Source organism: Prinia subflava, chromosome 32 (genome assembly GCF_021018805.1).
Source record: "Prinia subflava isolate CZ2003 ecotype Zambia chromosome 32, Cam_Psub_1.2, whole genome shotgun sequence".
Classification (NCBI taxonomy): Eukaryota; Metazoa; Chordata; class Aves; order Passeriformes; family Cisticolidae; genus Prinia; species Prinia subflava.
In genome coordinates, this window is record NC_086278.1 from 648,827 (window position 1) to 661,074 (window position 12,248).

General features: G+C 47.8%; 1 protein-coding gene across 1 annotated transcript in view; it reads right to left on the bottom strand.

Annotated features, from left to right (window-relative positions):
- ANTXR1 (ANTXR cell adhesion molecule 1) overlaps positions 1 to 12,248 on the bottom strand; it is a 79,285-nt gene that overhangs the window by 16,591 nt on the left and 50,446 nt on the right. The window contains exons 14-16 of the mRNA XM_063420788.1: positions 11,862 to 11,903; positions 4,699 to 4,794; positions 4,065 to 4,232 (exon numbers count right to left, since the gene is read on the bottom strand). Coding sequence (XP_063276858.1) covers positions 4,065 to 4,232; positions 4,699 to 4,794; positions 11,862 to 11,903 — 306 coding nt within the window. The remainder of the gene's footprint in view (positions 1 to 4,064; positions 4,233 to 4,698; positions 4,795 to 11,861; positions 11,904 to 12,248) is intronic.

Here is a 12,248-nt window from a genome sequence, read left to right on the forward strand (position 1 = left end):
TTCCCTTTCCAAGGAACCATCAGGGCCATAATCCTCTCTGGGATCTCTATTCCTCCACCAGTGTGTTCAGCCAATGGTTCAAAGCTTATTTGGGAGTTGCAGGGACACATGGGTGGAGGCAGACACGTAAAATGACTGCATGGAACTTGTTTCCATAGGATATGGAAGGTGAGAGCCAGGAAAGTCTGTGATTCTCAAAGGAAGAAGCAAGAAACTTCTCTGTCAGATTCTTCTGCATTTGGACAGCAGAACTCCTTAGACCTGAGGGAAACCATCCCTTCTATTCCAATCCATCTTTCCTCTACAGCAGAGCTGGTTGAAGCTCTTGATCTCCTCTCCACTCTGACAGCTTAAGAAATTAGTACTGTTTTCTTCCATTTCTCCTTTAGGAAACCAGAGGCAAAATGACAACTTTCCATGGAACAAAAAAAAAAAATTCCTTTTTACTCTGCAGTCCTAATTTCCAAGAGCCTACCATGATTTCTTGGGAAAAGCCAAGAGCTCCATCTTTGGGAGCCTCTGGTCTGCCTGAGACATCTGGGTGGAAGAGAGGGAGTGTGCATCATGGAAAGAATGATGGTTGAAGAAATGAAATGGCAACGCTTTCACTTGGAAACAGAAACACTTCTGTGCTCTCCCATGGATGGGCCGTGTCCATGTCTGGAACTCCTCCGCAGCTGAAGCACGAGGTCACTTGGTGGAAAAAAAAAAAAGGTCTGAAGGCAAATAAAACCTTGAGTCCTAGTAGATCTGAAGCCCAGGGAGAAGAAACAGTCAGGACAGTGACAAATGAAGGAGTGCACAGTTCCAGCCATGGAATTTCCTCTGAATTCATGATTAATTCAGCACTGTATTAACCCTGGGTTATCTCAGCGCTTCTGAGACCTGCTGGTGTCAGGTAGAGGCACTTTTAGAGCTGTCTGTAAACCCAAGCTGCACTTGTGCCTCTCCGACCAGGCTGCTGTGCCATGGCAGCTTTGTGAACAGGGACAGGAGGGACAAGGGCTGGAGAATTGCCAGGGACACATGGCCCAGGCAATGCTGGAGTGGCTTCCACATGGGATTCACCTGAGGTTTCCTTTGGAGAGCACCACTTTTTGCTTCAGCCTTAGGTTGGGGGCAGTCTCTTGTTCCAGGTAGCAAGTGACAGAGGAAATGGCCTCAGGTTGTGCCTAGGGAGGTTTAGGTTTGATGGTGGGAAAAATTTCTTCACTGCAAGGGTTGGAAAGGCCTGGCCCAGGCTGCCCAGGGCAGTGGTGGAGTCCCCATTCCTGGGAACCTGTACAAGTGGCTCTCAGGGACATGGTTTAATGGTGAACATGGTGGTGCTGGATGGATGGCTGGTCTTGAGGATCCTGGGGAGCTTTTCCAACCTTAGTAATTCTGTGACTCTGATTCACTTCCATCTACGTTTTGTGCTGCCTCTGGCTGTCACATGAACCGAGGGTTTGGCGAGTTTCTTAAGAAGTTTTCAAATTTGTCATTCCCCTTGGATTATCTGCACTGGCTTTTCAAACAGTTGAAATGACATTTTAAAAGCAGGATAATCCAGTTGGCACCATGCTAAGAAGTAACAGCAACAAATCAGAATAACAACAATAATAACCCCAATCTGTTAAGTGTCAGAAGTTACATTTGGTAGCAAATAAATCTCTGGAGAATTTAACAAAAACAATCTATCCACTCTCAGCTGTCTACCTACTTATAGACATGACTCTGGGAAGATTGAAAAATAGAGGGAAGAAGAACTCCATCATGAAAGGCAGAATATTCTAAGCTGGGGCTTGTACTTGTGCAGTGTGGAGAAGAGAAGGCCTCTGACCAGCAGGATGACTGGTCCTACAATGTGAATTTCCTGGCTCTTTACCAGATTCAAACACCTTTGGTTCACTGTTCCTGAAGTTTAATTCCTTGCCTTTCTCCTTTACCTAGGATTTTTAAAGCAGCTTATTACAGCCATGTTTATCTGCTTCCCAAAGGGGTGCTTCAACCAGCCCCGTGGAGAGGCTGGAAATTTAACATCTGCTTTAACCACAGTGCACCTGGAGGATGGGGATGAGGGAAAATTCAAGACGACTATCAGGAGGCATTTCCTATGGGTGAGTTCTGGGAGTCTGTGAAATATTCCCACCATAAGTGGTGGGAGCCTTTCTGTTATTTTAAAATCCAGACTGGACAAAGCAGGATGGATCCCAGGCAGTGCTGCCCTGGATGAGAGTCCAGTCCCAGGCAGCTCCCAGGCTGTTCCCACCTTCCCTGCAAATGCATCTTCTGTGTTCACACCTCCAGGACACAACTTTCTGCCAAGACTACGGATGTACTTTGCCAACTTTGCTAATTCCTCAATGCCCAGGGAGAGCAACAGCAGGACTCTGCTCCATAGGAATGATCCTTCCTGGGTTTCGTGAGTGCTAATGATTGTCCATGAGGAAAGTGTTGGAGACAGTTATCCTGTCTCCATACACTTTTTGGGTGCAGCTCAGTAAGGGGTGTGGTGGCAATTAATAATTAGGTAAATTCTTGTCCAGGCTGCTAAATACTATCCAGATGTGGAACACTCCAAAGTTTTGAGAGTATTTGAATACAGCATTTTGGATTGGAACTGTCCCTATCCTGTACAAAACTGGAATGGTAGATAAGAGAGATATTTCTAAAGGAATTAAGAATATCACCCATGAGATGCTGCTAATATTTGTAGGCACTCTTATAATTGAATTCTTCTTGTTATGAAGCAAAAGCTGTTCCAGAGTCAGAACTGAACCTCAGCCCTACATACATTGAATCTTTTCTCCAAGCTTCTCTTGAACTTTGGAGAATTTCCATCCTGGACACAGATCTGCAACAAACCTAATTCCTCTTTTCAGAGCTGATTTCCCATCATGCAGAATAAATCCTGAAAATTTACCGAAAATGTCCTGGGGCTGGGATCAACAGCATCAGCTGGGGAAGGGGAGAAACTCAGCAGAATCTTCTGTGCAAAAGGACCCAGCTCTCAAGGAATGAGCTCAGGTGGCTGCACCCACACAGTTCCAGCTGCCTGAGCAGCTATTTGGGGCTCTTTGTCCTAAAATCAATGTTTCTGTCAGCTCAGCTGCAAAAACCAACTGTGCTGTGTCTTGGCTGGATTAGGTAATTTCCAGGAGCAAGGAAAAACTCCCAGGTGGGCCTGGTGTGTTTTCCAAGTGCATTGACGCAAAGTGACAATGCAGCTCATTCAGGAACATGGGGCAGCCCTGTGGGGTTGGGGTGTGCTGCATTCACCACTCAGAGCTGCCCTGTGGGGCTGGGGTGTGCTGCATTCCCCACTCAGAGCTGCCCTGTGGGGCTGGGGTGTGCTGCATTCCCCACTCAGAGCTGGGGCTGCTGTCTCTGACCTGTCCCACTGTGGGAGTGAACAACCATCACAGACAAGTGCTGAAGTCATTACAACACAACTGCAAATGACTTGTTGAGAGGCTCTATTTATGAGAGGATAATCTTCCAGTGGGAAACGAGAGAAGGTGCTGGACCAAATCTTCATGGAGGCTCCCATTTCTGGATCCTCCAGAAACCGCCTGGGCTCCCCTGAGCATTTCTGCCATTCCTACCCCTGGATTTGAACCAGCTGCAAGATCAGGGACTGAGGAGAGTACAGACACGAGGCTTGCCCTGGTTCCTTGGGCACCACATGGAGCAGGTCAGGAACCAGAGGCAGTGCAGGGAGCCCTTGGTGCTCTGCAGAGTGGGACATCTCCAGTCTGTCTCACAGCTTTTTTCTGACCCCACTGGCTGCTGCTGGGCAAGAAGGAAACAGGACAGTAAAGTCTCTGTTGTCCTTCAGAGTGGCACTTTCTCATTCCCCAGCAACACAACTCCCAAACCTGAGCAAGCAGGTGGGAAACTCGCAGTGCCCCATGTGGCTCCTTCCCACAGCAACTCCCCAGGGGCTCAGGGGGCTCCCTGAGGCACAGCCACTCCAGCAGCACTTGGGATCACGGCTTTGGGGGCAGATCTCATCCTTGGATGTGAACGCACATCACAACAAAAAGATCTCCTGTACACATCCCAGCCAGGGCTGGGCTCACCTTGATGGGGGAGTACCACTTCTGAGGGGATGAGGGTCGGCGCAGGTTGCTCCCGAGGTTCCTGGGCTCAGGGAACTCATATTCCTGCTCTGGCATCTTCACCCGGGCATTCTTGGCCTTCTCTAACTTGGCACCTTCCTCCGTAGAGCCCTTTTCTCCCCAGCGCACCTGGAAGGAGGATCAGGCTGTGTCACAGACCTGCTGTAGAAACAGAGCCCTACCTCTGCGTTTTCCCAGAGTCCAGACCAAGCTGAAGAGCAATGCATGGGCTGGGAGGTTTGTTTCTAGACTGCACCCCAAATTTTGAACTTGTCCTTTGTGGTGGTTTAAGAGAAATGTGGGAGTGGGGAAACTTTTCAGAAAAACTAAAACCATTTCCTTGTAATTTGTATGGCAGTGCTGCCCCTGTATGCCAAGCATGGACCAGGACATTGCTGTACTAGAAGACAAAGATGGTCCCAAACTTCGGAAATCTATGTTTCGCTCTTAAATATTCCCATACAAAACCAATCTGGACTCAGATGCACCAAAAAAACCCTCAGGAATTTTGTGCCTGTCTCCTGAGTCCCCTCCTCGGTGGGTTGCAGGGGGATGTCCCAGCCCAGACCCAACCCTTGGCCTGGCATTTCCTCACCTCCATCCGTTTGATGCCGCCCACTCCTCGCCCACCATAGTAAGAGGCATCGACTGTGGGCCACTTCTTCTTTGGCAGCCCATCGTCATCTTCCTCCTGCAAAACAGCAGCAAGGGGTGGCACTGGCAGGAACAATGACCGGGGATGGAAAGGAATAAACAGTCCCAGGCTGTGTTGTCCTTTGGGCCTGCAGGACAGGTAAGGTTCTGGTCTCTCCCTTGTTATTTTCCAGAGGATGTACACTCATGAAAGGACAAGGTTTCATGATATAAACACCACCACTTGAAAGGTACTGTCCAGTACTTTTCACCTCTGCCACCCCTTCCCTTCACCTGGCACTGGGCAGCTGCTGCTCGTGGCTCCCTGTGCTGCAGAGACCCTCCAGGGCCCAGGTAAAACCCCATATGGGACTTCTGGTTTCACAGGATGCAGGGAAAGAATAAGAAAATGAGTAAATTCTCTCCTGAGTGCTGGCAAATTCAGGGTACCTTTGGAAACAACCCTGGCGGGAATGCCCAGGTTTATTGAGAGGAGCTAGCCAAGAGGAATAGGATGGAAAAGCCTCGTGGTAAAGTCACAAGAATGGAATTAGCTCCTGTAATGAATTTGGGACAGCTGCCCAGGGAAGTCCATGTGGCTTCAGCAAGCCCTGTGGCTTGTGCCAGGGAGACACAGGCTCTGGGTGTAAAATGAGATTTAAATTCTGTGTCCTGCCCTTGCCTGCTGCAGGCACATCACCAGCCCCAGCGCTAAACGTGCTCAGCACCTCATGGTGACATTCAGATATGGGTGAGTTAACAGATCAAGAAAATGCCCTTAAGTTTATTTAAAATGAGCCTGCTAAAGCTGTAGCAAAATTCAAGCTATTTTAAATTCTCTGTTACATTTTGTAAGTTCAGAATGTACATCGAGCTCTTATAGTGCCTTTCCCTTTAATTTCTGCAGTTCAGGCTGTGAACTGGCAAAGCAGAAAAGCAGAGTTCATCAAAAACGTGAAGTATTTCCTGTGAAAAATTTTCCTTGAGGAAAGAAAAATGGTCCCTCTCTCTTTTTTCTTCTTCTTTCTTTAATTTTTCACAGGGATTTGGCTAAACTCCAAAACTTAGGAGCTTTCCAAAACTGGAAAAGCCAAAAATACTTTGAAATTGAAACTCCCCATCAGGAAAACTGAAAAACTGGGAGGGGGGGGGGGGGGGCGGAAATCCAAGAAAAACTTCGGTTTTCACGGCAACCAAAAGCATTTCAGTTTATCAAAACACACAGAAACTGGGCTGCAAAATATGTCCTGATCTAAGGGCAGAGTGAACAATTGGTCACAACTACCAGGTTCTTCTCTCTCTGGCCTTGGGCGGAGCTGCTGGGGCTCTCTGTTGCAAACCAAGAACTCAACATCGCTGCATGAGGTTTTCCATGAGGACTTTTTTTTTTCTCCCCAAAAGTGGAAGCGAAGCCATCTAAATATTTTCCTTCAGCAATTCTCTCTCTTCAGTTCAGCACAGACTGGACTTCTCACAACAGGAAATACCAAGGTTTAGGAAATCTTCCCCACAAGCCCTTAAAGCCCTGCGAGTCGCTTCGCTGCGAGCCGGGAGCCAGGACAACAGCACACGCACAGAGAGGCAGCACGGACACTTGAAAAACAAAGGAGTCACAAGTTTTCTGCAGAATGAGCCTGTTTACATGTTTGAAGGGCAGGGGAGGTTTTGCAATACAAGCAAAAAGCCCCCGCCAGCGATGTCCTACACACTTGAGTGATGTGCTCACACTCGTGAGGAGCTGGAGGAACTGGAAACAGGGGGCAGGGCTGGGATGAGCAGGGAAATGGGAAGAAAGAAGCACCCAAACCCCACATCCAGCACCCCAATTTGCGAGCCAGGGATTAATTCTCATTTCCCACCTGTATTTTTCTACACGTGGCCACAACGGGGTTTGTACCCGAGGAGCTCCAGCTCTGACCTAGCTGCAGTGTCAAAAACAGCCCCAGAAAATCCAAGTGCATTTAAGGATGCTGGAAATTGACTGTACAGAACTTGGCAACTTTCCCCTGCAAATCTGCTTTAGATGGAGCTAGACTTTCTTATAACAAATAAGAAGAAGCAGGACAGAGCTGCATTTCACAGTCAGGGATCCAGTGCTGGATTGCAGAAAACAAAGATCTGTGTTTATCTCAGAGGCCAGGCCGGGCTCTGGATACTTTGACCCTGACCTGAGGAAACCTCATCTGTGGGTAACACAAGGATAATTCAGGCTCCACAAGGGACATCTGAACCACTCAGGGTAAGAATTCAAACGAAATTTGGCCAGACATTAAAAAAAAAAAAAATTGGACAACTTTTACTCCTCTCCCCACCCTTATAATTATTTTCCCAGTTGTCTCTGCAATGCCTGAATTTTGTCAGAATTCGGCATTTATAGAGAGCTCTGCCTGCACCAAGGGCAGAGTGACAATAGTTTCTGTGTATGAGAGATGTTATCATCAAATTTTAGTGCTGAGAGAACACATAGGCAAATCCAGCTGTCCTCAAGACTCCTTTCTACCCCTTCTCACAACACTGGAGTCATTCCCAAATCCTATGGCCACCTCTCAGCTGCTTTGTGACACTTTGGAGACACCTTGCTGTTCTCAGGGACTGTTTCCTTCTGCTGGGGAAGGTTTTGCTTGGTACCTTAGTACCTCTAAAGGCTGCCCAGAATTTTCTCTTCTCCAGCCTGAACAACTTCAGCTTCACACAAGCTCATCCTTGAGACACAAGTGTTTCTCAAACCAGCTTTTGGTGACCTTGATCATCACAGAAAATCCCCATTTATCCTGGTCCATATCCTTGGAGGTCCTGCCTGAGGTGAAGCCCTCCAAGGGCAGAGCACCATGTGTGCACAGGTAAGAGGGAGACCTGGTTCTGGTGAACGGAGGATTTGAGCTGTTCCCACTCCAGAGTTCAGACACCAAACTGCAGGAAGGTGAAGTTCCTACAAGGTCACGGGAATCAACACCAAGATGGGATCAAACCCAACTCCCACAGCCTCTGCACGGGGCCTGCCTGGATATTTCACATTAAATTTGCTATAAAACTGAAATTTGGCTATGAAACTCCACACCTCCATGGTGTAATACCTGCACCTCATCTATTGCCAATAACAGCCTCACTTTTTTTCTTTTAAATGCCTGTCTCTTGAAAGGTACCTTTTCTCCTCCTCCCATATTTGCACAACTCATTGTAAAAAGGGAATACAGGGAAGGAGAAGCATTGGCAGACCACTGGGACCTGGCTTCACTTCAGGAATAAATTTCCTGCCTTGGTGTCTACAAAAATTCCTATCAGATCCTTTCTCTGGAGCTTATTTTGCTATCTCCCCAGCATGGCTTTCCAAAAGGAGCAAGGAAAACAATTTGGAAAAGAATAATGAACAGCAGTAATTGAACAACTTGGTCTAGTGGAAGGTGTCCCTGCCCCTGGCAGGGGGTGGAACAGAATGATCTCTAAGGACCCTCCCGACCCAAACCATTCCATGATAAGTGAGAGTTCAAGCAGCTCTCCAAGCAGCTGGATGTCCTTTAGTTATTCTCTGTCCTCATGAATGTTGTGGGAGAGATCAGATCTCAACAATCAGTGTGGATCCAGCTGAACAGGGGGTTCATCCCTCGGCTCCACAGCAGCTGCCCTGCAGGGAGTGAAGTCCCTCCTGTCCCTGCTGCCTCCCAGAACAGTGCTAAAACCCCTCAGGGTCTGTGCTAGTGCTGCTGAATGGCCCTTTCCCCTCAGCACCTCCCTGTGAGGTTTTGCTGTGTGTGGGTAAGAGGACAACAGACATAAGAATTATCCCATTACAGGCTGGTTGGTGGCTTGGCTCTGGTGCCACATCAGGGATGTCCGTGGATGCTGGGTGACAGAGTGGCAGGGAAAGAAAGGGACTGAGTGATGAGGAAAGGGCAAGCTGTGGGCATCTGGATGATCTCCTGCCTGGCTTTGCCAGACTCCAGGGAGCTTTGTGTCCCTGGATTGCTGCTGTGGGAACAAATGGGGCCTGGACAGATCCAGCTGGGGGTTCCTCTGACTGCAGCCAGTCTGTCCAGGACTGACAGCAGCAGAACTCAGGCCTGGGCCAGGGAGTGAATAGGGAATTGTTGGAAGCTGCAGACCCCTGCAGTTGGGTTTTTTAAAGTGAATTTTGAGGATGGGTTGCTATAGCAGAACCAGCTTCAGCCTTGTTGTGAACCTCTGCGCTGAGCTGGGCAGAGCTGTTTCCAATAAACCCAGCATAAAGGTGATGGGGCACAGGAATAAAAGCAACTGTGTCTTCCTCCAGCTGGGCTAGAAAAAGCCTTCCTATTCACTGGAGGTAGAAGAATGTGGTTTTGACCCACCTTCAGTGACTAATCACAGGGCAGAAAGGTGCTCCTGGCTCCTCCAGGCACTCACCTCTTCCGCTTGGCATTAACTCAATCCTTCCTGGCCTAAGTGAAACCATCTGTCCTTCCCTGGGCTTCACCCTCAGCATCCTGAGCTCCTCGAGCAGAACAGTGGAAGCTGACAACATTTGCAATTTCTGAATGAATTAATTGGGAGTTTCTGGCCAATAATGATTTCCTTCACCAACAGTGAAGTGTCTCCAATGTGTCTCAAAGGGCCTCTGAAACAGAGTTCAGTAAAACCTTTGGCGGGTTCGACAGCAGAGGTTGCTTCCCCCTCATTGTTGGAGTGTAATGCATTCTCTTTCCTCCTGTGGGCTTCAGCTCCCAAACCTGCTGATGAAAGAATTCCTTTTTTTTTTTTTTTTTTTTTTTTTTTTTTTTTTTTTTTTTTATGGCCAAGAATTTCGTGAGAAGGAAAAAATCTAACTGTAACCCTGCTGCTGAAGGGACCAGCAATCCCTCCTGCTGGAGAGGAGCAGTGCTGGATTCCTGCAGGGGAGAGGATATCTGCAACACCTAAAAAACTGGATTGTAGAAAATCAACTCCATCTTCTATTAGTTTAGAGCAAAGTAGAAAATCTTGAGGTTTTAATCTTCTGAAAATGCATCACACCACTGTCAGTCTCACTCTGTGGACCAGCCTCTCGGTGCAGTAAATGCACCAACAAAATGCATCTTTTCAGAGCTTCTTCTAGTTTGTCAGTAGTGGGAAGCTCTTCTGTCTGGGAAAAAACAGTGCAAGTCACAGCTTCAAGCCTTACTGATTTCTGAGCACTGCCCTGATGCTGTACAGCTTCTAAAATAGAATGAACTGCATTTTCCTTTCTTAAAAATCTTTTGGCTGCTAAATGTGCAAGTTGGCTCTGGGATAACCGAACTTAGGGTAGGTGCTCTGGTGGGAAGCACAGGTGAAATGCCACTAGAGCAGCTGGCATATTGCACAGATGGATGTCCCACCCCTGAAAGTTTCCCAGGCCAAGTTGGATGGGACTTGGAGCAACCTGGGATAGAGGAAGGTGTCCCTGCCATGGCAGGGGATGGAATGGGATGGTGTCAGGTTCTTTCCAACCCAAACCAATCCATGACTGTTGTAACGAAATCCTGCCATCCCAAGGTCCCCGAAGAGGAGAATAACACCCAAAAGAATGTCCAGATCACCTCTTAGACTCATGAGGCAGCAGGTAAAGAACAGGTCCTACTGAATGTCAATTTTCAATCATTGTGCAGGGCCCTCTCAGGGTACAACCAAAGCCTGGACAAGTTGAATTTCAAGCTGCAGCTGTGATTTTGCAATGACTGCTCTGCTTTTGCAGCATTTACTGGGTTGACAAAAGACTTCCTTATAGGTGATGCACATCTTCCCTCTTAGGGGATGTAATTTCCCTCTCCAGTTCTTGGCCAGGGAGCCAGCATTCCAGAATGATGTATTTTAATTAATTTCAGCAACTGAATCCCTTGGCTTCGAGGCATGTGTGATGCAGAACAAAGCATGTGCAATTTGAGGTTAGTATTTTCCTTCTCATTCAGAGGACAGAAGCTGACAAAGCTGGTGGATTTGCACAAAGCCCAAACAAATGTCTGCTCAGGAAAATGGGCCAGGTGCCTGCAGAGGCATAGGGCCCACTAAGCCCAAATGTAAACCCCCCTTGGGTCTGGGAATGATCTGATTTGGAGCTTGCTTCAGGTCTGTTTTGAAGTGCCCCAAGGTGGAGGTTCCAGGGCTGGCCTTGGGTCCCACTGCCCTGGACAGTGCAGGGAGAACCAAGGCTGGATCCCTGCTCCTTGCAGGGGCCTGAGCTTTCCTGAACCTTGGCTCAGCTCACACTCCCTGGGCCAGGCTTCATGGAGAGTGGAGAGCATCATTTCACAAACTTTTCCACTTGCAAGCTGAAGCAAGCAATGAATTTGTCTCCAGAAGAAGAAGGCAAGGCAAACTACCGAACCAAATCACTCTGAGCACAGACCTAAGGCTAATTTTACTTGCATATTTAGGAGGAACTGATCCAAACCCTAGTGAAGTCAATGGAAAAACTCCCATTGCCATCAGAGTGCCCTGCACAGAGCCCAGGGATGCAGTGAAATCCCACGTGGAAAACACTGGGAGCAAGGCAGAGACTCATTGTGTGCTGAAAGCAGGAGCACAGAGAAAGAGGCAGATGGAAAACTGGGCACATTTCTGGGCACATCCTGCCTAGGAATGGTGGTAGAGCTTTAACCATTTGTGGCAAGACTCATCTAAAACTTGTATGCAGAGTTAAGATGGAAGCTTTAATGTTGATTAAGCATTTGTTGATTACTCTCCATTAAAACTTCCCTGGCTTGTATAGCTCTGCTGATGTTGAGAGGATTTTGCTGGGGTTTTACATCTGCTCTGAGTGTGCCCCAGACAGTGCAAGAACCAGGAGCTTCCTTTTCTCACAGCAACTGTGCTCCAAGGGCTCAGCACTGGGAGCTTCTGCCAGGAGTGGTTATATATCCCAAACCACCAAAATCATTACCATGCCATTCCAGGAATGCAGTTAAGCACATGTTTAGGTTCCACTAACTTCAGAGTTAAACACAGGCTTGAGGGCTGTCCCTTGTGTGAATCACAGCCTGTCCCTGTTCCGACCAAGTGAGGTATTGTCTGAGCTGTCCTTTCCTACCTGCTCAGTGGAGGCACTTGAACCTACAGATTTAATCACCTTTTGTGAGGAGACTGAACAAAACACTGTCCTAAACACAGAGGTGACCAGGGGTCAGTGTCACTCACCTCGCTGTCTTCTGCAGGAGGTGGGGGAGGCTCCTTGATGATCTAGAAGGATTAAAGAGAAAGGGAATCATAAATTCATGCTGTCTTGGGTTATGTAACAAAAAAAAAGTATTCTTTTTTGTCTGTAGAAATAATTTGGGGGATGGTTTCTTTTTTCTTTATCTCTTGTAACTCCAGGGAGGGAGGGTGGATGCCTTCTGATAATAGACCATCTGTTAAAACCAGATGGGACAGTGTTTCTTATTGCTTTCATTAACTGTCCACTCTCTGGGGGATATCTTCTGTTAATGGGCCATTGAGGCTCACCAGTGACATGACACATTACATCATCTCATTGTGAGATGCTCCACCCAGGGGGAGGAGCCAACCATTCCCTATCCAGATAAA